The sequence below is a fragment of the Bos taurus genome, chromosome 13 (genome assembly GCF_002263795.3).
Source record: "Bos taurus isolate L1 Dominette 01449 registration number 42190680 breed Hereford chromosome 13, ARS-UCD2.0, whole genome shotgun sequence".
Classification (NCBI taxonomy): Eukaryota; Metazoa; Chordata; class Mammalia; order Artiodactyla; family Bovidae; genus Bos; species Bos taurus.
In genome coordinates, this window is record NC_037340.1 from 21109636 (window position 1) to 21133453 (window position 23818).

The 23818-nt window shown below is 36.8% G+C and overlaps 1 protein-coding gene across 3 annotated transcripts in view; it reads left to right on the plus strand.

The window, feature by feature from the left end:
- The window catches only part of MALRD1 (MAM and LDL receptor class A domain containing 1), a 554066-nt gene that overhangs the window by 461467 nt on the left and 68781 nt on the right, over positions 1-23818 (plus strand). The window contains exon 38 of one of the 3 annotated variants that reach the window (XM_015474019.3): positions 10695-11199. The exons of the other annotated variants lie outside the window; for them this stretch is intronic. Coding sequence (XP_015329505.1) covers positions 10695-10698 — 4 coding nt within the window. The 3' untranslated portion in view covers positions 10699-11199. Of the gene's footprint in view, positions 1-10694; positions 11200-23818 lie in introns of those variants that run through there. 3 annotated transcript variants of the gene reach the window in all.

The window sequence follows — 23818 nt, forward strand, 5'->3', positions numbered from 1 at the left end:
GTTATAAGAGCTATTTGTGTGATATACTGAATGAAGGATGAACAAATGGATATACATGCAAAGTTTTGAAGTTTCAAGGAAAAAATATCAATACTTTAAAAAATGTTCTTAAGTTATTGAGGTAAGCATATAAAGTGAAGTCGCTCAGTCGTGTCTGACCCTTTGTGACCCCATGGACTGTAGCCTGCCAGGCCCCTCCATCCATGGGATTTTCCAGGCAAGAATACTGGAGTGGGTTGCCATTTCCTTCCCCAGGAGATCTTCCAAACCCAGGGATCAAACCCAGGTCTCCTGCACTGCAGGCAGACTCTTTACCATCTGAATCACCAGGGAAGCCCAGGTGAGCATATGGTCTCAGCAAAATTCAGACCGTCAACCACAAAGGAATTATTGAATGTTTTCTAAGTAGACTGCAAGAAGAATATTGAGTGAGCCTATGATGTGCTCATTATACTAAAAAGTAACGACTCTCCAGTTTATAGGACAGAATGGATATCAAAAAAGATAAATATCACCCATTGAAGAAACTCTACTTTGCTATAATGACAGAAGAGGGTGCTCTTAAACTAGGAATCTTATAAGCTACCGCAAATCTACAACCCTAGGCTTTAAATGAAGAGTAAATGCAATTTTCATACCTACAAATCCACTGTTTAAAAGTTCACTTTATGAACACTATTCTTCTTCCCACAAAAAATAAAAAGAAGAGGAAAAGTAAGGAGAAGGAAGGCAGGAAAGAAGAAAAAACAAGTAATATGAAGCAAAAGACAGAATACTCAAAGTTCTCAACCAGGCGCCTCCATCCATAGAATTTTCCAGGCAAGAGTACTGGAGTGGATTCGCATTGTCTTCTCCTAAATATTGTCAAAAAAAAAAAAAAAAAAACATTTAGAGATAAGGGAAAAAAATCTTAATTGAGAAAGACAAAACCAAAGTACAATGGACAACACAACAGTAAGAATCAAATTACTGATTGAACTCAGAAAAGAAATTTAAAAAGAAAAACTAAAATATAATTCTCTCAAGGAAGGATATATTAAAATTAAATTTATTAAGAAATTTTGAACAAAAGTGAGAAAATAACCAAGGGAGTGAAAGTGAGATGAAGTAAAAAGAACCAAAGAGAAAGTAATTGAAGTGGAAGACAAAAATCATGCATGTACAGTTGACCCTTGAACAACATGGATTTGAAGTACATACAACTTATATGCAGATTACAAATTCACTTATATACAGATTTTTAAAAAACATATGTACTACAGTATACCACATTTCATGACTGATTGGATCTGGGGATGTGGAACTTCAGATACAGCAGGTCAACTGTAAATTTATACACAAATTTTCAACTGTGCAAGGGTTGGAGTCCCTATACCTCAAGTTGTTCAAAGATCAACTGTAGTTTGAGTCCCTAAGGAAGGAAATCAAAACAATAGAACAAAATTAATACTTAAAACTATCATCCAAGAAACTCAGAAATGAAAGAAGACCTGAATTTACGTAATGAAAGGATGAACAGCTGTAAGATGACAGTTTGTCAGCAACCTGGGAAATCAGACACAAACCCAGCATTTCCAAGATATACCCTAGTAAAAACCTTAGGCTCTAAACCAAAGAAAAATATTCTCATTACCTGCAGGGAGAAAGACCAAATAATAAGGAAAAGGGATCAGTCAAGCATTAGACTTCTGAAATCAGAGAGACAAAGAAACCTATTAGGATTTTCTCCAGAATTAAAAAAAAAAAAAGTCTTTGACAAAATTTAATATCCATTCCTGAGTTTTTAAAAAAAGCCTTAAGGAACATATGAATTGGTATCCAACTGATGCTTTCTTAATGTGATAAGAAATTCTTATTTTAAATTTTGAATCAATTCTTTATTTATAAAGTCAGTATCTTAATTGAGAATCACACAAGGTGTTTCCATAAGATGTCAGGAACAAGGAAATTTGGCCACTATCTTCACTGACATTTAAATTTGTATGGGAGATGGCAGTCAATTTAATTGGACCAAAAAGAAAAGGAAAAAAGCAGCCTGAGCACTAGAAAAGAACTTAAATTATTATGACAATAAACCTGGAAAACCTTAGAGAATTGATCATAAATAAAATTCAAAAATTGAAAACAATTCCATAAGTAAGTTTGGAGGATATAAAATTAGCATTCAGAAATCAATAGTCAATATACACAAAATTCAGGGAAAATGGAAAAGGAAACCCTATTCATAATAAAAACAAAAATATAAAATATTTAGGAATAAATTTAATAAAGTAAAAAGCAATCCATATGATAAAATCAACCCCACAATCTTGAACAGATAGAAAGACATTTTCCTTCTCTGGGTAGCTGACTCAGCATCTTAAAGGACCTTGGTCCCTAGGTCAGTCTATGAATTTTACACAACCCTACAAAAATATCCACAAATTGGGGTAAATAATTTGATAATAAAGTTCATATGGGAAAATAAAACTAGTTAACAGCTAGTTAACTGTTGAAAAAAGCTACTAGAAGCTGAGTACACCGACTAGTACAAAGATAGTAAAGTCCTTACTATTAAAGCAGGGTAGTTCAGAAGACGAAGATCATGGCATCTGGTCCCATCACTTCATGGGAAATAGATGGGGAAACAGTGGAAACAGTGTCAGACTGTATTTTTCTGGGCTCCAAAATCACTGCAGATGGTGACTGCAGCCATGAAATTAAAAGACGCTTACTCCTTGGAAGGAAAGTTATGACCAACCTAGATAGCATATTCAAAAGCAGAGACATTACTTTGCCAACAGAGGTCCGTCTAGTCAAGGCTATGGTTTTTCCTGTGGTCATGTATGGATATGATGAGAGGTGAAGAAAGCTGAGTGCCGAAGAATTGATGCTTTTGAACTGTGGTGTTGGAGAAGACTCTTGTGAGTCCCTTGGACTGCAAGGAGATCCAACCAGTCCATTCTGAAGGAGATCAGCCCTGGGATTTCTTTGGAAGGAATGATGCTAAAGCTGAAACTCCAGTACTTTGGCCACCTCATGCAAAGAGTTGACTCATTGGAAAAGACTCTGATGCTGGGAGGGATTGGGAGCAGGAGGAGAAGGGGACGACAGAGGATGAGATGGCTGGATGGCCTCACTGACTCGATGGATGTGAGTCTGATTGAACTCCGGGAGTTGGTGATGGGCAGGGAGGCCTGGCGTGCTGCGATTCATGGGGTTGCAAAGAGTCGGACACGACTGAGCGACTGAACTGAACTGAGTACAGCAAATAGAGTAGACTTTATAGACATTTTAGACTAACAGAATAAAAAGTCTAGAAATACATTTAACTGCGTATGAAAACTTAGTAAATATTAATGACAGCATCTCAGTCTCAGAACAGGATGGACTTTGAATCAGTGTTGGGGCAACTTCTTAGCTATTTGGAAAACAGATAAAAATTAAAACTATACCTCACACCATACACAAATAAAAATAAACTTCAGGTAGATCAGAATTCAAAGTGAAACCATGCATATACTAGGGTGATTTTTTAAACCAGTTACATACATGGTGAATTTCTCTATAATCTGGATATAAGAAAAAAACAGGTCCAAATACAGTAAAATACAATACTGATAAATTTGACTACGTACAAATGTGGTTAGAAGGAATATTTTGCATGTTATAAAAAAGTACCATATGCAACATCAGAAGACACCTGTCAATCTGAGAGAAAATGTTTGTATCATATATCTCAGGAAAATGAAAATTTGCCTAATACTTAAATATTTTAAAATATGGCCAAAGCCTAAACATCATATTAAAAATAGACCATGATTAGTTAAAAAATATGCAAAATTATGCTTAAATATATGAAGAAATCTCAACTTCATTCATGAGATAAAGATAAAACCATACTAAGATGCTATTCTCTGCCTCTCTAATGAGGAACATGTTCTGTTGGTAAGAAAGTGAAGAAACAAGCACTTTGCTAGGGGAAATGCAAATCAGTATAATTTTTATAGAAATGAATTTGGTAGTATATAGCAAAACTACATATGCATTTACTTCTTGAACCTAAGAATTCCACTTCTAGAATTTATACTCTTGGTGCAATTCCAGCACTATGATAATGCACGTCCATAAAGTTATTCACTGTAAGCATTTTTTATAATTTCAAAATACTGGAAACAACCGAAATGCCGACATACAGGAGTGTGGCAGAATAAACAATGGTACATTCACACAACAGACTACAATTGGAATGTAGAACAGTTAAGGGGTGTCCCTTCTACCAGATGTGGGACAAGTGTTGCCTGGGGCAGGCTAAAGGAAAATGAGAATATATAGTCATAGTTGCTAGAATTATCATATGGCTTTTCTTTCATTTGATTCAAATGTTACAAATCAGGTGTCTTACTGTCACACGTCAGATACCTCTTAAGTGTCTGACATGACTTTGGCCTTCACATGAACCTATAGGGTAGATGATACGGTGTCTAATTTTGCAGGTAAGAAGAGACCATGAAATTGAGTAATTTTCCTAAAGACAAAGGCCAAGAAAGTGATAGAGTTAAGACTTAAACCATAGTCTTCTGGCCAGTGTCTCTACTCCTAAGTTATCAACCATTGTGATATGTTGCCTCTTTGGATATTTGACTAGGTGACTCGTGAGTCTTTTTTAAATTTTTATTCTAATTAGTTAATTAATTTATTTGACTGCACTGAGTCTCAGCATGTGGGATCTTTAACTGTTCTATGTGGGATCTAGTTGCCTGACCAGGGATCAAACCTGGGCCCCTAACACTGGGAGCACAGAGTCTTGGCCACTGGAAGACCAGGAAAGCCTTGGTGACTCATGATTCTATAATTGCCAGATTCATTGAGTATAGATTTGACTCAAATGCCTGAAGGAATTATAAAACTAAGTTTTATTTGCATGTTTTCTGTTCTTTAACACACTGTGCACTTCTATTCTTACAAGTTTTCGTGTTGTTCCTTTCTGCCCATTTTTCACTTTCTCACTGTGACTATCTGAAAAACTCCAGTTTAATTTTTTATGTCCCAACTTGTAGAAACTCCTCTCTATTTCCATGAACCCACATGCATATGAGCCATATCCTGTAGGAAGTGTACAAAAGAGGGCAGGAATTTGACCCTAAAATGAGGTCAACCTGGGCTTGGGTATGAACTCCATTCACCATTGACTAACTCCATGACTTTGAATAAATTACCTCATTTTTTTCTGAAGAGAAGGGGAAATGAGCATTCACTAAGAAACCAACATTCTCTGCCATGATGGAGCTATGAATTGAAAAGACCTTCTGTATTGCTGTATATATATAATTCATAATTGTTTTATTTACTTAAGAACACTTTTAAAACATATCTAAGTGGGAAGCACTGGTAATCTGTTTGCCAGTTTCTTATTTAACATCATTGAAATCATCTCCATAGCAACCAACAACAATTCTTTACTGGTGGAAAATAGAACAAATTATCAAAATTTAAGATCATGGCCTCTTTTTTTTTTTTTTCCAAACAGAGTACTGAAGTGCTAAGGACTAACAAATATATTTATAATAACATTTGAATGCTTTGTAAATGAAAATTATTTCAAAATTTCAAGAAGTCAATTTAAAAAGAGCATTCAGATGTTTTCTGTGTAGCAAGCTTAAGGCCATGCAGTTGCTTTTCTTTTCATATCTATTAATAACACATGAAGAGACCACTTGATGGGAAAATATAAATCACCAAAATAGGCCCAAACAGAGATATTAAAGTTGATTAGATTAAATGACATAGTAGAAATTTTATGTCAAAGATGTTGTTCCTCTCCTCCAAAAACTTAAATGTGTATATCTATTTTAAAAACTGAAAGTATTTTCCCTTAAAGCCAGGAATAAGAAAAAAAAAGGGGGGGGTGAGTCTGAGATTATTCTATTTGCTCAAGAGGTTTGAGTGAAGGAACAAGCAAAAAGAAGTAAAAATTAAACATATTAAAAAAGAAGAAACACAAATATTATTGCAGATACTCACAGCCTAGGAAAGTCAAGCAAATTAACTGTGGCACTATTAGAATAATAAAAAGGGCTCAGCAAGGTAGATAGATACACGATAAAAATGCAAGACTAATTAAATTTCCTTTTCACCAGTAAGAACAATAATTAGACAAGATAATTAGAAAAAGAGCTCCATTCTGAAATAGTGTTATTATAATATATACAGGCCTACACTCAAATGATGAACACCCACATAAAGAGAACTGCATGCACAAATGAAGGATACTCAAAGACCTAATCAAATGGATAAGAAAAGAAAACAAACTTACTTTCTGGAATTAGCAATATTCAATAATATAAAAATGATAATTAACAAAGGACACTTTTAGTGTTTTAGATTTTGTTTGTTTCTGAAGTAGACCAATGGATCTTAATGTTCACTAGAAAAAGAAATATAATATTTAAAGACAAAATGAGGGATTTCTATTTGTTGCACTTGATATTAAAGCTTGCTATAGGTTCTTGGTAATAAATATTGTGGAGAAGGGACAGAAACCACAAAACAGACTATTGGGACAGAACGAAGAGTCTACTAGTAGGTTGATATAGCTATATGGAATTAATATAAAGCCAGTGGCATTTCAAGTTGATGAGGGTAGATGGGTTGGACTATGTAATAATTGGTGTTAGGACTATTGGTTAGCCATTTATTTTAAAATATTAATTGTTATTGACATTATAGCCAGAAACTAATCTGGGTAAAATGAACTAATCCAAGATTTGTTAAAGGTATAAATAGGGAAAACTTATAATTAAAGAAAATATACAATGAGAGAATATTTTAAAATCTTGAAGAACGGACGTCATTTATAAGCTTACTAGCAACCGTAAGTGGAGAAGGCAATGGCACCCCACTCCAGTACTCTTGTCTGGAAAATCCCATGGACAGAGGAGCCTGGTAGGCTGCAGCCCATGGGGTTGCTGGGAGTTGGACATGACTGAGCGACTTCACTTTCACTCTTCACTTTCATGCGTTGGAGAAGGAAATGGCAACCCACTCCAGTGTTCTTGCCTGGAGCATCCCAGGGACGGGGAAGCCTGGTGGGCTGCCGTCTATGGGGTCACACAGAGTCGGACACGACTGAAGTGACTTAGCAGCAGCAGCAGCAACAACCATAAGAGAAAAGATGAACAGGTTTGGAAATTTGACCGCATGGATGGTTCCTAAACAAAAATAAAACTGCAGTAATGGTGAAAGATACAATAGCAGGCCACAAGAAAGATATGCAGTAAACACCATAGATGGAGATTAGCTATAATATATGTAGTATCCCCTCAGAGCAATACATATTATGCAATAAATGATAGACAAAGATTATTCATAGAAAAAGGAATATAAATGTTCAACACATACCAGAAAAAACTCAACACTCATTAATAAAAAAGTACAAAGTTAAACCTTTTAAACTTTGATTTAACCTATCAAATTGACAAAAAAAAATTAGTAATATCTACCATTTTAGTAGATAGTACTAGATAGATAGTAGATAGTACTACTCGATAGTACTAGAAGATAGTACTACTACTATCTACTAATATCTACTGCTGCTGCTAAGTCATTTCAGTTGTGTCTGACTCTGTGTGACCCCATAGATGGCAGCCCACTAGGCTCCCCCGTCTCCGGGATTCTCCAGGCAAGAACACTGGAGTGGTTTGCCATTTCCTTCTCCAATATATCAAAGTGAAAGTGAAGTCGCTCAGTCGTGTCCGACTCTTAGCGACCCCATGGACTGCAGCCCACCAGGCTCCTCCATCCATGGGATTTTCCAGGCAAGAGTACTGGAGTGGGGTGTCATTGCCTTCTACAACTAATATCTACTAGAAGGTAGAAATATTTACCCTATTTTATACAGATTATGGGAATATAACTTGTATATTTAGGAAATTATACATACAACATTTAGGAAAAGAAACTTGTAGAAAAGACAAAATGGCAATATCCATTCAAGATTTTTAATATCCATATTCTTCTAAAGGAGATCAGTCCTGGGTATTCTTTGGAAGGACTGATGCTAAAGCTGAAACTCCAATACTTTGGCCACCTCATGCGAAGAGTTGACTCATTGGAAAAGACCCTGATGCTGGGAGGGATTGGGAGCAGGAGGAGAAGGGGACAACAGAGGATGAGATGGCTGGATGGCATCACCGACTTGATGGACATTAGTTTGAATGAACTCCAGGAGTTGGTGATGGACAGGGAGGCCTGGCGTGCTGCAATTCATGGCGTTGCAAAGAGTCGGACATGACTGAGTGACTGAACTGAACTGAATTCTTAAACTCAGCCATCTCAATCCTAGGACTCTAGCCCACTGTCATATTAACAAAAAATATAGATAAGTGTGTTGAGTTGGGTATTTTGCCAGTACTATTTTGAAAACAATTTTTAAATTAAATATAAATCCTGACAGAAAAGTATCTTTGTTGTTAGGTAAAAATGTGCAGATTCCACAATAATATGTGTATTAAAATCCTGTGTGAGGGAGGGCGGGCAGAAAGTATGTGAAAATACAAAACAAATGCTTATAGCAGCATGAGCATGAGCACATTCAGGGCTGTCAGTGACCTCTGTAGAAGGAGACTGGCTCTGGAGAAAAGGACAGTTTCATATTTTAGTTTCTGCATTTTTATTTTAACAAGAACTGCTCTTGTAGCTCAGAAATGCATTTTTTTCCAAAAAGATCTTTGAAATGGTTGCAATGTTTTAAAAAGAATAACACCTTTTACAGTAAAAGGCAGAGCCAACTGGCTGCTTTTACCAGCAGCTCCGCGATAAGATGTGCCTGTCTCTGAGTTTTCCTCCCCCGTTGTCAGAAAGCATTACACACTTTCTGCCTTGTGCCGAGTCAGACAGGCCAGGCAGGCCAGGAATGCAACTGACGATGAAACAAATAACCTCTCTTACCAAGCCTCCCTCCCTACCTCCCTCCTCGAGCTCCATTCTCCTCTGATCACATTTGCCCAGAGAATCATGAAAATCAAAAGCCCAGTAATACCTCATTTTCCCTCTCTGACCCTTTCCCAGAAAGCAAGCCTTGTGAAGTGCTGGGCCACTTAATTGCCCAGTTGTTTTTAGACCCCCCACCCACCTGCCAGCCTGTAAACTTTCACAGCTGACTACAGCATTGCTTTGACAATCTGATGCAACTGCCTTCTGAATGACCTGTGGTGTGGACTCTTCCCAAAAGGGTGCCCTCCAAAGAAGCACATGGCCCAGATTTTGTTCACTCGTCATTGCTGACAGAGATTTGTGATCCAGATATTTTCCAAAGTCTCTGGTCTGACCTGACTGTTAAGTAGATATTTCTCTTCTCCTAGAAGAAAAGTGGTGGGTTATTTCTGGGGCAGGATCTACCGTGCCAAAGGACTGGCTTTAAAAGACAGAACAAGAGATAGCTGTCTATATTGTGAAGATCAGGGTCTTGAAAAAGCTCAGTGCTTCACCAGCCCTAAAATAGCTACGTCAGAAAATGTTTCCTCTTCATCGACATAGTTTTTACTTCCTCACTTTTCCTAGCCTATGCACACCGGTGCTTTAACGAGGTAGTCGTGGGTCGGAAGTGACACCCGTTCTTTCTTTGCCAAGGTTGATGTGTCTGCATGTGTCCAGTGCAGTCCCCTGAATGGGAGAGAGGTGCTGAGACCTGAGCTTCAAAGAATGCTGGCAAAAAGGCATTCCTCTGACGGAATTTCACCATTTCCCAAAGCAGGCTCCCTAGTGGCACTGGAACTGCAGGCCTTCCAGCTCTGCCCTGATCATACATAGCTTTTCTTCCTGCTCAGCCAGCATGAGCTTAACTATGTCAAGAGTACACTCCTTTGTGCTGTTGCTAGGTGTCTGATCTCTGCCTTACAGAAGCAGAATCTACCAAATGAGGTAGAACTTTCTGAACTTGTCCCTCTTCCTAGTGAAATGTTGACACATCTGAGTAGTTCAGTGCATTTTAATTTTGAAACCTCCGTGGGACTTTTCTTATCCTCTGAAAGCCCTGGTTTATGTGTGTGATTGCCTTAATCTGCTGTCCATCTGTAACTCTGAGATGTAGGGCATCCCTTTGTATTCTTCAGAGAAAGACTTTGTTTATTTTCCTTGTTGCACCAGGAGGAAGAAAGAGGTAATGGAACTTGTTTATGTCTTTAAGTTTAGGATTAAATGACCTCTATTCATGATCAGTGGCTAGATCTTATATAAGCTATAAATCTATAAGGCCATATTATCCTTCTATTTACTGTGTATTGAAACATGAAGGAATTGTGAGTCAGACATATGAACACTAGAAAAAGCAACACACAATATGGAAAAAATAACTTTATGCAGAATATGATAGTGTTGAACTTCTTGCCTTTTCATTCCCTCTGTGTGCCATGACTGACCACACAAATATAGTGCAGTAAATACCGCAGGTGCAGCAAAAAAAAAAAAATAATAATAATAAATAAAAGGAGAGAACAGGTATTTGGTATTAAGAGAAATTTATCCCTTTTGAATTTATTGCCTGAGGATTCAGAATGAAAACATATAAGATCATTTCATAGCAAAACTTGTGTTTTAGTGTCACCAGTATCTGAAAATGTAGAGGACTAAAGTAGCATGCTTCGGAGTGTATGTGGGGAATTCTAAGTTTGGAATAAGAATATTTTCTAATAATTACTTTTTTTTTCATTTTGTAGATAAAACTGAAAAGTACTGTTCTCTTGTTAGAGTGTCAGAATGAGAATGTGTTACTTTGAATGAAGACTTCAACATAGAAAATGAGGCTTTATGTATATTATTCTTTTCCATTTTTTGGAACTAAAAAAAATAAGAATTTTCTCTGTAACAATGTAAATTATAATGTGTTGTCTTTTCCTATTGGTTATGGAGGGATACAAGTTATATACATAAAAAGATATATGTTGATAGATGATGTGTAATATATTCTTTTTATGTTATTTTTTTTTTCACTAGGACAAATCACGCTAGGGAACAACTGTGTATCCATACTGACAAGTATTTTGCCTATATTTTTGTTTGTTTTTATGGTAATGTATCACAATATATAAAACTTAATCATTTATTGAAGGTCAAGTATATGAAATAGTGTGAGGTATAAGAAAAGGAAGAATGGATTTAGAATTAGATCTAAATGGATTTAGAATTAGATCATTTAGAATTATGACTACCCTTCATAATTGTATAGTGGTATTAGGAGCCTATCAGAAAAGACAAATCGAGATGGCTAAAATAACAAACTTCCAAGAATACTTACTTTAGTGAAGGCATTGGCAAGGTGTAAGGAATGACAAGGGATGGTGAGACTCCTGGAGACTAGCAGCAGTAGAAAGACTACATGGAGCGGACATGGATGCCCAGTGCCCAGTCAGAGCTGGAACCGTGGGGAAAGGACCTCATAGCAGTTGAGGAAGTAGCTGCCTGTCAGAGAAACTGGAGGAAACAAACAGATAAAATATATCTGAATTCTCCATTCTCCCACCCTTCCAACTCCAGCTTCTGTCTCCCTTTGGCTGAACCCGACAGAAAGCCAACCAAGGACCACAGATAAGGATGTCATCCATAGTGGTTCTTCACAGATAAGGGCACAGAAGGGAGTGATCTGTAGAGTGTTGTGATTTCTAGAAACATTTAAAAAAAAATAGAATATTAGGAAAGCAATATTGAAAGAAAAAAGGTGCTGCGAATATTTTTGATTTGAGTAAAATTATGACTTCAAATGTAGCACACAAAGGAAAAACAAAACAAAAAACCCCAAATCCACCGCTTAATGTGTCATAGAAAAATTGCAGGATTTTAGGGAAAAGAGACTATTTTTAAAGCATTTGGAAGAAAAGATACACAGTACTTATAAAGTTTTAGCAATTAAACTGACCATGGACTTGTCTCAGGACACCACATGACAACAGAGGGAAAATACTGAGGGAACATAATTGTCAAATTGACGTTTCATGCTCTGGTAAAAAAATATATATAATAATAATAAAATATAGTTATGGGAAAAAAAATAAAGCCTGAGTGAAATAAAGATATGGTCAGAGGGATATTGATTATCCATAGGCTTTCTAATAAAAGAGAAGTTTTCTCTGGTGATCCAGTGGTTAAGAATCTGCCTGCCAATACAAGGGGCAAGGGTTCAATCCCTGGTCTGGCAAGATAGCACATGCCTTGAGGCAGCTAAGCCCATGCGCCCCAACTGCTGAAGCCTGTGCTTCCAGAGCCTGTGCTCAAAAGGGAAGCCGCTGCAATGACAAGCCTGCGCACTGCAACTACAGAGTAGCCCCCACTCTCTGCAACTAGAGGAAAGCCGATGCAAAACAATGAAAACCCAGTGCAATCAAAAACAAACAAATAAAACAAATAATTCCTTGGTAAGTATTTAAACAAAGAGAAAACTTTATCCCAAATGAAAAGTGTAGATGTGCAACACAACGGTGATTCAAGAAGTTGGTAAGCCCTTCTATGAATTTATTAGCTATTACCTCTAAAAACAATAGAAGTAGAAAAACCATCCTACTTAGTTTACTTTATGAGTATGTGCGTGCTCAGTTGCTATGTCTGATTCTTTGCTACCCAGTGGATTGTAGCCCACCAGGCTCCTCTGTCCATAGGATGTTTCCAGGCAAGAATTCTGGATTGAGTTGCTATTTTCTCCTCCAAGGACTCTTCCTGACCCAGGGATCGAACCTGAATCTCCTGTGTCTTCTGCTATTGAATAAGGGCAAAGCAGAGAAAGTGTAGAAAAAGTTTACTTCTAAACACAAAAGTGAAACTGAATATATCAATTGTTAGCAGATAAAGTAACTTATTCCTAAGGAGGTTCAGGAGCTTGCCTCTGTGCTAGTGGTGACAAAACTGGATATCAGGTCAACCTAGTTCCAGATCCAGAGTCAAAGGGGAGTCATTGATGGTTTATAACCACATTAGTCATATGGTCAAAATTCTGTTTTCAGAAGGTTAATGTCCCATTTCCTTTCCATAAATAGGAAATGAATCAGCAAACATACCAGCTACATGCCAAGGTAGGCACATGGGGTGAAGTCATAATACTGGTATGCCAAGATAAAATCTCCAAAACAAATTTGAGATCACTTTCCCAGAGAGAAACCACTTGGTATGAGAAAGACCACATCACTAACAGATGGAAGAATGCAGGAGAGAAGGCAAAAAAACTTAGTCCTAAAGCAAGTTTTAGTCAACAAAAGGAATATCAAGGATCTATACACTAAATGTTTAAACAAAGGCAATGGATTAGTCCTATATGCCAAAGGACACTTTTCCTTCTATTGATTTCTTTGCATGGATCATGAAAATATGTGAAGTGTGTAAAAGCCACAGGACAAGAAGTTAGGTGAAAATGATAATGGAGAGAATACTTAAAGAGACTGAAATTAATCATGCAAGTTATGTGGGTGAGATGGGGGAGGGGAGAGAGGCCCAACAGAGAGGGGATCTATATATAATTATGACTGATTCATGTTGTTGTATGGCAGAAATCAGCATAACATTGTAAAGCAAAAGCCAGGTACACGGAAAAAAAAAAAAAAGGTACAGGTACACCATTCATCTAAAAGTCAAGTGATACTGCATTAAGGGAGTAGCAGAAAATTCATCTTAGAAAAGAAATTTTAGAACTAATTAATCAAATATGAATGATGGATAATAAAGAAGGAAGAGTGAAAGTTTACCCTAACCCTTTTTAACTTGGAAATTGGTGGTACAGTAAACTGGAACTTGAGTGTCTAGAAGAGTTGTTTTCAAGAGAAGAGAACTAATATTCTACTAAACTCTCCAGAAAGTATATTTCCAGCTACTTCAGGAATGTGAACCAAACAATCCTTCACCAGAACTAGGGTTTGTTTGCAATTATTATGGCATTTTTTTTTAGCCTTTGCTCTTAGATTCCAAAGAGGTCACCTCCCACAAAAGATTGTCTGTGGAAGCTGAGTGTTTGGCAGGAGTCCTAGAAAAGGAAGCCCAGGCTCAAACCATAAGAGACATGTCAGCAAACAGTTTAACTTCCTTTTTGTCATGAGGATGACCAGAGTAACAGGAAGGGTAGGGTTTTTTAAATTATTATTATTTATTCTTCTTTACTGAAGCCTCATGAAAACTAAATTCTTAAACTTTGCTTTATCTAGGTAGGAAAAAAAAAAATCATTCCAAACTCGTACAGAGTACAACCATACACAAAGTAAAAGTTAGGAAGTCAAGGGGAGAAATGGTCCAGAAGTTCAAATATAGAAATGAATACAGTGTCAAAAATGTGTAACATTGTTCTCCTTAAAAAAAAAAAAATGTGTAGCAAAGAAAAAAATTTAGTCTTCATACTGTACTTTTTGGGCTTCCCTGGTAGCTCGGCTGGTGAAGAATCTGCCTGCAATGCAGGAGACCCCAGTTTGATTCCTGGTTCAGAAAGATCCCCTGGAGAAGGGATAGACTACCCACTCCAGTATTCTTGGGCTTCCCTGGTGGCTCAGATGGTAAAGAATCTGCCTGCAATGAGGCAGACATGAGTTTGATCCCTGGGTTGGGAAGATCCCCTGGAGGAGGGCGTGGCAGCAGTAATTCTTGCCTGAAGACTTCCCGTGGACAAAGGAGCCTGGCAGGCTACAGTTCATGGGGTCACAAAGAGTTGGACACGACTCAGCACAGCACAGCACTGTGCTTTTATTTTACAAAAACTTCTATCACATCACCAAATAGACTTCAGTGGTACATAGATGGTTGAAACTCATGTGCTCATTTGTCTGTAGAATGCTGGCAGGATGTAGTCATCTCTGTATAGTCTTGATTAGAACTAGCTGAAATGAAGTAGTTCAAATTTAACAAGCACATCTCTTTGATCCCTGTAAGAATCCTGTAAAATAAGTCTATCCACCATACAAGCTTTCTCCAGCTCTCACCATACATTTTGACAAAGATGCAAAAATAAATAACACTTAAAAATTGAGTTTGATACTCCACAGTATCCCTGAAGGGATCACTGAGATCTCAGTGTTCCAGTCCTGGAGTGTACAGGAACCTGAGCACATAGCTCTAGTCTTCCATCATAAAATCCGTGTAAGAAATGGCAGATACAAATTATTTCACTGGCAGAAGGCATTAAATAAGAAAGTATGAATAGTATTTTCTCTGATCATATTTGCAATGTATATACCTCTGGCCAGCAGCTAACCACCGCATCACTTTCAGATAATTTGCATGTTTTTAACTCAGCAAGACAGTATATAGTTTGAGTTACCATTAACTAAACCTAGAATTTCTTTTCCTCCAGAGTTAATGTATGGTTTTGTGTCTGTATATCATAGGGAAGAACATATGGGTTTTTTTTTTTTCAGGGGTGGTAGTAGTGGAGATGGAGGTTATTTACTTTCACAGTAGAACTGGGCCAATTAAATGAAACCATCTCAAGTCACCTCCTCTCCCCTCAAGTCAAATGTATCATTGAATGTGATGCCCACAAGGGGATACTGCTTCATTGTATTCTTCTCCTCAGCTGCTATTTTCTGAAGTCCCATTGCAGTATCCCATGGACAGAGGAGCCTGGTGGGCTGCAGTCCATGGGGTCCCGAAGAGTCAGACACGACTGAGCGACTTCACTTTCACTTTTCACTTTCATGCATTGGAGAAGGAAATGACAAGCCACTCCAGTGTTCTTGCCTGGAGAATCCCAGGGACGGGGGAGCCTGGTGGGCTGCTGTTTATGGGGTCGCACAGAGTCGGACATGACTGAAGCGACTTAGCAGCAGCAGCAGCAGCAGCAGCAGGGTGTTTCCACACTGGGACAACCCAGAGGGATGGTATGGGGAGGGAGGAGTGAGGAGGGTTCAGGATGGGGAACACATGTATACCTGTGGCGGATTCATTTTGATATTTGGCAAAACCAATACAATATTGTAAAGTTTAAAAATTAAAAAAAAAAAGAAAAAGGAGGAGGAAAAGTCTGTTTCAGTTATTTCAATAGATAAATGTGTATAAGGTCTTTCAAAAACCTCAATGGAAACTTAACACTGAACAGTTTATTAATTTCCTTTCTACCCTAACCATATTCTGTATCATATACTTTATGGATTATCATAACACTAGACTATTTTGAAAAATGTATCTAACAGCATCTAATTCTAATTTGTATCTCTCTGGGTGACTGTTACTCTGTGGTTAAAAAGTTCCTCTCATTTTGTTTCTTGAACCTATCTCGTTTCCTCCTTTCTCCTTTCTCCTCAATCCAGAAATAACTGTTTCGTGGTATTTCATAACAAAAGAGCTGAGAGCTGGCAATTATATAATCATTTTTTGTTTTTCAAATGAAAAGGAAAAAATACAAAAATGGAACTTGTCTGAATAATGGAGTTTTGTCTTTGAAAAAAATTAGCGCTATGCAATTTTAATTTTGTGTTCATATCCAACTAGAAATCATCTAGAAATTGCTTTCTAATCATGTTGTTATCCTCTTAATGCCATCTGTGTTTTTTTCTCTTGGACATTCATTTTTAGTAATGGTCCCAAAGGAAGATTAAAAATAGGTTTAAAAAAGAGGCAAAAGCTAAAATGATGGGATTTAAAAATCCCAAGGTATATTTATCATAAATTTATCACATTTAAATATCCCAAAGATATGTTTAATGTAAGCATATTTAGACTCTCTGATGGTGGATTATATTTTTATATGATAGTATATATAGTATGACAAATCTGATAAACATCAAGTAATACATAAGGACATTCTAGAATTAGCATTCAAAATCTTATTTTTAAATAGGGTGATTGAAGTAAATTATGAAGATCACTAAAGATATTATAAATAAACTATATGTATCAGAGTACCAAGCAATAATTATATGCACACTCATTGCTTTTTAATCATTAAACAAACGCTTTACATGCAAAAGGAAAAGGTGCATTCTGAAATACAAAAAGGAAGTGGCAATGGGTACTGCTTTATATAAGAGTGTGGTTTTTATAAGTAAAGACCTCATCTTAAAACAGATTAATAATTTTGTTTTACTTATTGACCAACTATTTTCCCCCAGTATAATATTAGACTTTGTTTAGAACGTTTTGTTTCTGGTACTCTAATTCTCCATTACAGATTATAGGATCCTACAGACAAATTATGGGAAAAGGAAGACCTTCAAGGAATGATAGAAACCATTTGTTACATTCTTGGAGTGAAAAATCTTTGTTAGAAGAAAATGAGCATCGTAGCTATCTTATAATCTAATGGGAGTTTGCTGTCTGTTATGCAAGCTCATTGGTTGATTTTTAATGCCTGGAACAGCATTTTATCACAAGTATATATACAAAATATTTACCAAACACTTGACATGACTTCCTCAGAGTTAAATTGTAAATTAAACATATATTAAATGACCCAAGTTTTATTATAGTCCATATATCTCAACCTTGTCCTTTTATTATTGATAATAACAAGTAAACACATAATGGTAAGAACTGGAGATTATTTTTGAATGAATAAAGATTAATGTATATATTTCCTTAAAATTAATACTCATCCCCAACATATGTATACCCATGGCTGATTCATGTCGCTGTATGGCAAAAACTACCACAATATTGTAAAGTAATTAGCCTCCAATTAAAATAAATTAATTAAAAATAAGTTAAAAATAATCTCAATCATTTGTGGCATAGTTTTAAGCTATTTTTGAAAGATAGATGTCAATTTCAACCCCAAAATAAATTTACTGAAACCGCCACATATTTTGTTTTTAAGGGTTAGGCCAACGAAACACTGTTTTTGTCTGTATATTTGTACAAACAAATTGGTTTTGTTTGTATATTTATGTAAATCTCCAGAAGTTGGCTTCAATTATTGTGGAAACAGGATAACAGACAGTTCAGAAAATCTACTGAACAATCTTAGTGGCTAATTTTATTACTTTTCTATGAAGGTATGTTGAACTCTATGATCCTCAGAGTTAGAAAAATGGGTACTTTTTTGCTAGGGCTTGGCGCCCTTTTTTTTTTGAAATCCATTTAGAAGTACAGAAATTATTATAAACATTAACCTAAGCAACAGGAATATTGAGAGTTTTTTTCTTTTTTTAATTTAAAACAGCCTACCTACATAGTTGACTCTCTTTCATTGTTACTTCCAATCTCTCGGTAAAAAATAAAAAGCAAAGGTAAACAATATAAAAACACACTAGAAATTTATTGAGTAGAATAGCAGGGAAAAAGATAAAAATAATCAGTACAGTCAATACACATATAATCCAACTGAACAAACCTATTTCTAAGACTAAGTACAATAGTCTGAGTAATTCAGAAAGATCTAAGAATAAAAAATATATACTCTGCATAGAAATCCTCAAGTTCAATTTAGGTGCTGTTCCATTGAAAAGATCTGGGTCTTTTAAAATTTGAAGTATTAGGTTATGTGCCTCCAGCTTGAGAGTCTAGAATGAAAGAACTAAAGATAACTGGGCATCCATGTATTACTCAGCAAGGGGATGTGGTTGTGAAGTTAGTGGGGTCTTTAAGGAAGTGGTCTCAGATAGACTTATGCAAACAAAGCCATTACCATTGGCTCCAAAAAGCTCTCTCTTCACGCTCTCACTGACTTGATTCCTGTTGTGACTTAGCAGCTGTAATAATTTTGTTAGTCCAAACACAGCTGTCTTATCGCCTCCTCGTCAGTAATGGTCAAGTTTAGTTTCCCTTTGCATTTCCTTTATATATTCTCTTCACCGTAGGAAACATTTTGCATACCAACTAGTATGGTAATTATTAGTTTTGGGGTAAAGACATGAATGTTGTAAGTTTACATGGATAAGACTATGTGTGTTATTTCTTCAGTTAACCAAAATTGTGAAACTGTCCAGTAATTTAAACATACTTTTTAATGTAATCACATATGAACACTGATAATAGATGGAGAAGATCACCACCCAGTGTTCTTATTTTAGCCGCTGACTGCACTAACAGATCAAGTTAAATGTTTGACCTTAGTTTTTGTTGAACGGAGGTGTGTTTATTAGTATGCAGTGTCCAGACCACGAATGATGCATATTCGGTCCCCTCCCCGCAGCACGTACTCCGCTTGCCCCCATATCTATTCTCCACTCTCTCTTCCCACGCTCTGGTCCTGGGATGCTGACCTTCATGGACTGTATCAACAGACTCCCATGCCTTTTGGCTTCTAATTGAATTCAGCTGTGGGGATGCACAGGGAGAGATCAGAGGGTAGAAGAGAAAACGAGATTATTTTCCTGGACACCTCCCTCCTGTGCTGTTGCAGTCTGGCTGTACCTTCTAAGACATAGCTTCTGACCTAGAGCCCTGCTCCAACTACAGTTCTATTTCTGAGCTCAGGAAATCGCTCTCTCCTCTCACCCCTTCAACTTCCTACTGTTATTTGCCCTGATATACTGCGCTGTCCCCTGTGGCTTTGCCTAAGCCTTGCCTTCATTTTTTAAAAACATCCCTTTACTAAACCCCCTTAGTGAACTGAAAGGACTTCGTCATCTGTTTTCTGCCAAAACCCTACCTGGGCACTTTCCCTCCCAGCTGGTGGTTTTAAAGAAGGAGAAGATGCAAAGGTAGTGCTCTGTAGGCTTAAAGATCCCAGAAGTACAGGAACCAGTGGTCCTGTGGAGTACTGTTTTCTGAGCTCATTTCAGGTAACTGATCTCATAGTGAAAGTGAAAGTCACTCAGTCGTGTCCAACTCTTTGCGACCCTATGGACTATACAGACCAGGGAATTCTCTACGCCAGAATACTGGAGTGGGTAGCCTTTCTCTTCTCCAGGGGATCCTCCCAACCCAGGAATCGAACTCAGGTCTCCTGCATTGCTGGCAGATTCTTTACCAGCTGAGCTCTCAGGGAAGCCCACTGATCTCATAAAGTAACCCCATTGTTATTCATTTGAAAGAGACATTAAAATTTGTATCAAGGCTTAGCAGATGCTTACCATAATTGCCTATCAGTCTGCTTTGTTGCTTGTAGGCATCAAAGATGGACAGGCGGAAGCAGTTCATTTAACTGGATCATGTGCAGTGATGGTGGGAGAATGGCATTTACATCAATAGGTGATCTTTATCCTTATAGGCAAGACAGCATCTGATTCTACATAATAAAATGGAGTTCTTAAATGAGGATCATCTTTAAGATTAACATTTAGCAAGATCTTATATCATGATAGGAGCTCAGGACAGGAGCAAAACGGGTTGTTAGTGGATACATATTATAATTTAATAATATAAATGGCCATCGCTTCTGACTACTATGGGTCAGATACCACTGTTTCATTTACTTTTTTAATATTTATTTATTTGGCCACTCCATGTCTGAGTTGCAATACACGGGAGCGTCAATCTTCATCACGGCATGTGGGATCTTTCAGTGTGGCCTGTGGAATCTTCTAGCTGCTACAGGAGAACTCTTAGCTGTAGTATGTGAGATCTAGTTCCCCAACCAGGGATCGAACCAGGGCCACCTGCCTTGGGAGTCTTAGCCACTGGACCACCAGAGAAGTCCCTGTCTCTTTAATTTTAAGAATAAAAAGTCCATGAGGGTGTTGTTTTCAGATGATGAACCTGAGGAAAACCTTGTAGTTCTTCTCCAAATCATGGAACTAACAAGCAACAGAAAGTAAACCCATTCTGACTATTAATAACATTCTCCTAACTCTTATCCGTCATAATTAGCCTTTTGGATGTAGAAAAGCAGCCATTTATAAAGCTATTCATTGTCCTTTGCAGGTATGTTCTATTTCGTTAACAGTATATAAATAATTATCCCATACTGATTATAACTTAGAATAAACTATATATCAGGTCTAATTGAAGAACATTATCAGATAATTTTCCTCCCTTTCTCTTGTTAAATGGTGCCATTGCATCTTGTAAAATTTTAGATGATACTGTCTGAATTCAGTATATTAAAAAATGGATCGGAATAAAATCTTTTTCTTAGCTCCTAAATAGTAAATTAAGTCACAATGTACTGTTTTCCCTACAGAAGCAAATTCTGGTTTTCCTTTATTGGCATTTTCTTTGTTTGAATGCAAATTTTGTAGCTCAAGTAAATAAGGAAAAGCAAAGTTTTGCTAAGTTAAATATGGGTCCAGTTTTCACCAGTTTTCTTTTCTACTTAAAACATGACACCATTTCTTCTTTAGTTTCCTGACCCCCTGCCCCGACATATCTAAAGGTTAGCATTTCCTTTTTCAGCAGTTTATTAGGGAGGGTGCCAGACAAGGCAATGGCACCCTACTCCAGTACTTTTGCCTGGAAAATCCCATGGATGGAGGAGCCTGGTAGGCTGCAGTCCATGGGGTCGCTGAGGGTCGGACATGACTGAGCGACTTCACTTTCACTTTTCACTTTCATGCATTGGAGAAGGAAATGGCAACCCACTCCAGTGATCTTGCCTGGAGAATCCCAGGGACTGGGAAGCCTGGTGGGCTTCAGTCTATGGGGTCGCACTGAGTCAGACACGACTGAAGTGACTTAGCAGTAGCAGTAGGGAGGGTGCTGGCACGTGGCTGCTGGCTGGGATTATTAACAGGAAAACCCATTCCTTTGTCTCAGCGACTACATTGGTCCAACTTTTGGTTAACCAATGACCCAAAATATTTGTAGAATATAAAATATTTTAGATTTAAAATAGGTTTTAAACCTTCCTCTGTTTCTCAGATACAGAGCTAAGTACTGTTTATGTCTGTGACCCTTGCGCCCAGACACCGTTTGCATATTTGTTGTTCAATCGCTAAGTTGTGTCCAGTTCTTTGTGACCCCATGGACTGCAGCATGCCAGTCTCCTGTGTCCTCCATTACCTCCCGGAGTTTGCTCAGATCATGTCCATTGAGTCAGTGATACCATCTCACTATCTCATCCTCTGCTGCCCGCTTTCCTTGTTTGGCATATACGTGCTTTAAAAATACAATAAAGCAAATGAGAATACTTTTTTTTTTTTTAATAAAGTTGTTTTGTTCATTGAATGAGAGAACCAATGTAAAGGCTTTCACTCTTCTTGGTTCAGAAGTTAAAAAGGACAGAAGTAGATGCTACTTTGTCATTTAAGACACAACATGTGCTAGGTGTATATGTAGTTTCTTAACAGAAGAAGTTCTAAGAGCTGTGCTGAGCACTGAGTAATAGAAGGCCTATGAGAGGGGACTGGTTGGACAGAGGAAAGGCAGAGAGAAAATTTTTTAAAGCTGGGTAAGTTTTGAAAAATGTCCTCAGATGACCCAGAAGTATTCCTCAAAACTTTTTCAAGAAAAAAGCCCTAGCAGCAGAAAGAAACAAATGCATATCCCTGGAGAAGTTTAGGAGGAAAGTTTGATGGAGCTTACTGCAAGTGTGACAGTTTTGATTGTATATGTTTGTATATAAATGAAATGGATAACAGCAATGATCCAATGAACAAGAGAGAGAATTGGGATTATTTTGTTATTATAAGATACACTATCCATGAAGTTACCACTTAGTGTTACCACTTATTCAAAAGTGGACTTGGATTAATTGTAAATATATACTGCCAACTGTTGGGCAACAACTTAAAAAAATTAAAAAGGTGTATAACCAACACACTTAGAAAAAAAAAGAAAATACAATTACCTAAATGTTTAATTAAAAAGGACAATAATGTGTAGAAGAAAAAATAGGGCAACAAATAGAAAACAGTAACAAATATGGTAGATATTATTCTAACACAACCAATAGTCACTTTGAACATAAATGGTCTATATGTACTAATAAAAAGATAGAAATTGTCAGAGTGGATCAAAAAACAAGACCCAACTTTATGTTTTCTGCAAGAAACCCACTGTAAATATAAAAATGTGTATAGATTAAAAGTAAATGAATAGAGAAAAATATGCTATGCTAACAGTAATCAAAAGAAAGAGGGAGTAGGTATGTTAATTTCTGCCACAACAGACTCCATTCAGAGCAAGGAAAATTATCAGGATAAAGAAAGGAATTTTATATTTATAAAGGGGTCAATCCAAAAAGACAGAACATCCTTAATGTATTATGCACCTAACAATACAGTGTTAAAATATATGAGGTAAAAACTGATTGAACTGAAGGAGCAACTGGTAAATCCACTATTATGGTTGGAGATTTCAGACTCCTCTCTCAGAAATGGACAGACCTAGCAGAAGGAAAATCAGAAGGACACAGTTGAAGTCAACAGCACCATCCATCCACTGGATGTAATTGGTGTTTATAGGCTACCTCACCCAACAACAGCAGAACACATATTCTTCTCAAGCTCACATAGAACATTCAACAAGATAGATCACATTCTGGATCATAAAACACACCTTAGCAAATTTTAAAGAATAAAAATCAGTAACAGAAAGATAACTGGGAAATCCCAAAATACATGAAAATTTTAAATGTGATTCTAAATAATACATGGGTCAAAGAAGGACTCTCAAGAGAAACTGAAAACTATTTTGAACTGTATGAAAACAAAACTATATAACATCAAAGTTTGTGGGATGCAATGAAAGCCATGCTTAGAAGGAAATTTATAGCATTGAATGAATGAATATATTAGAAAAGAAGGATGAGCTGAAATCAATAACCTGTTTCCATTTTACAAAAATAAAAAAGAATGAATTAAAACTAAAGTAAGTAGAAGAAAAGAAATGATAAGAAAGAAAACAATGAATTTGAAACAAGAAAACCATAGAGAAAATCAATGAAAAGATGGCTCTTTGTAAAGATACATAAAACCAATAATCCTCTAGTCAGGCTAAAGTTAAGATTTAATTTACTTTTCTGTTTTTAAAAAATGAACAATGTAAGTAGATAGTGAAT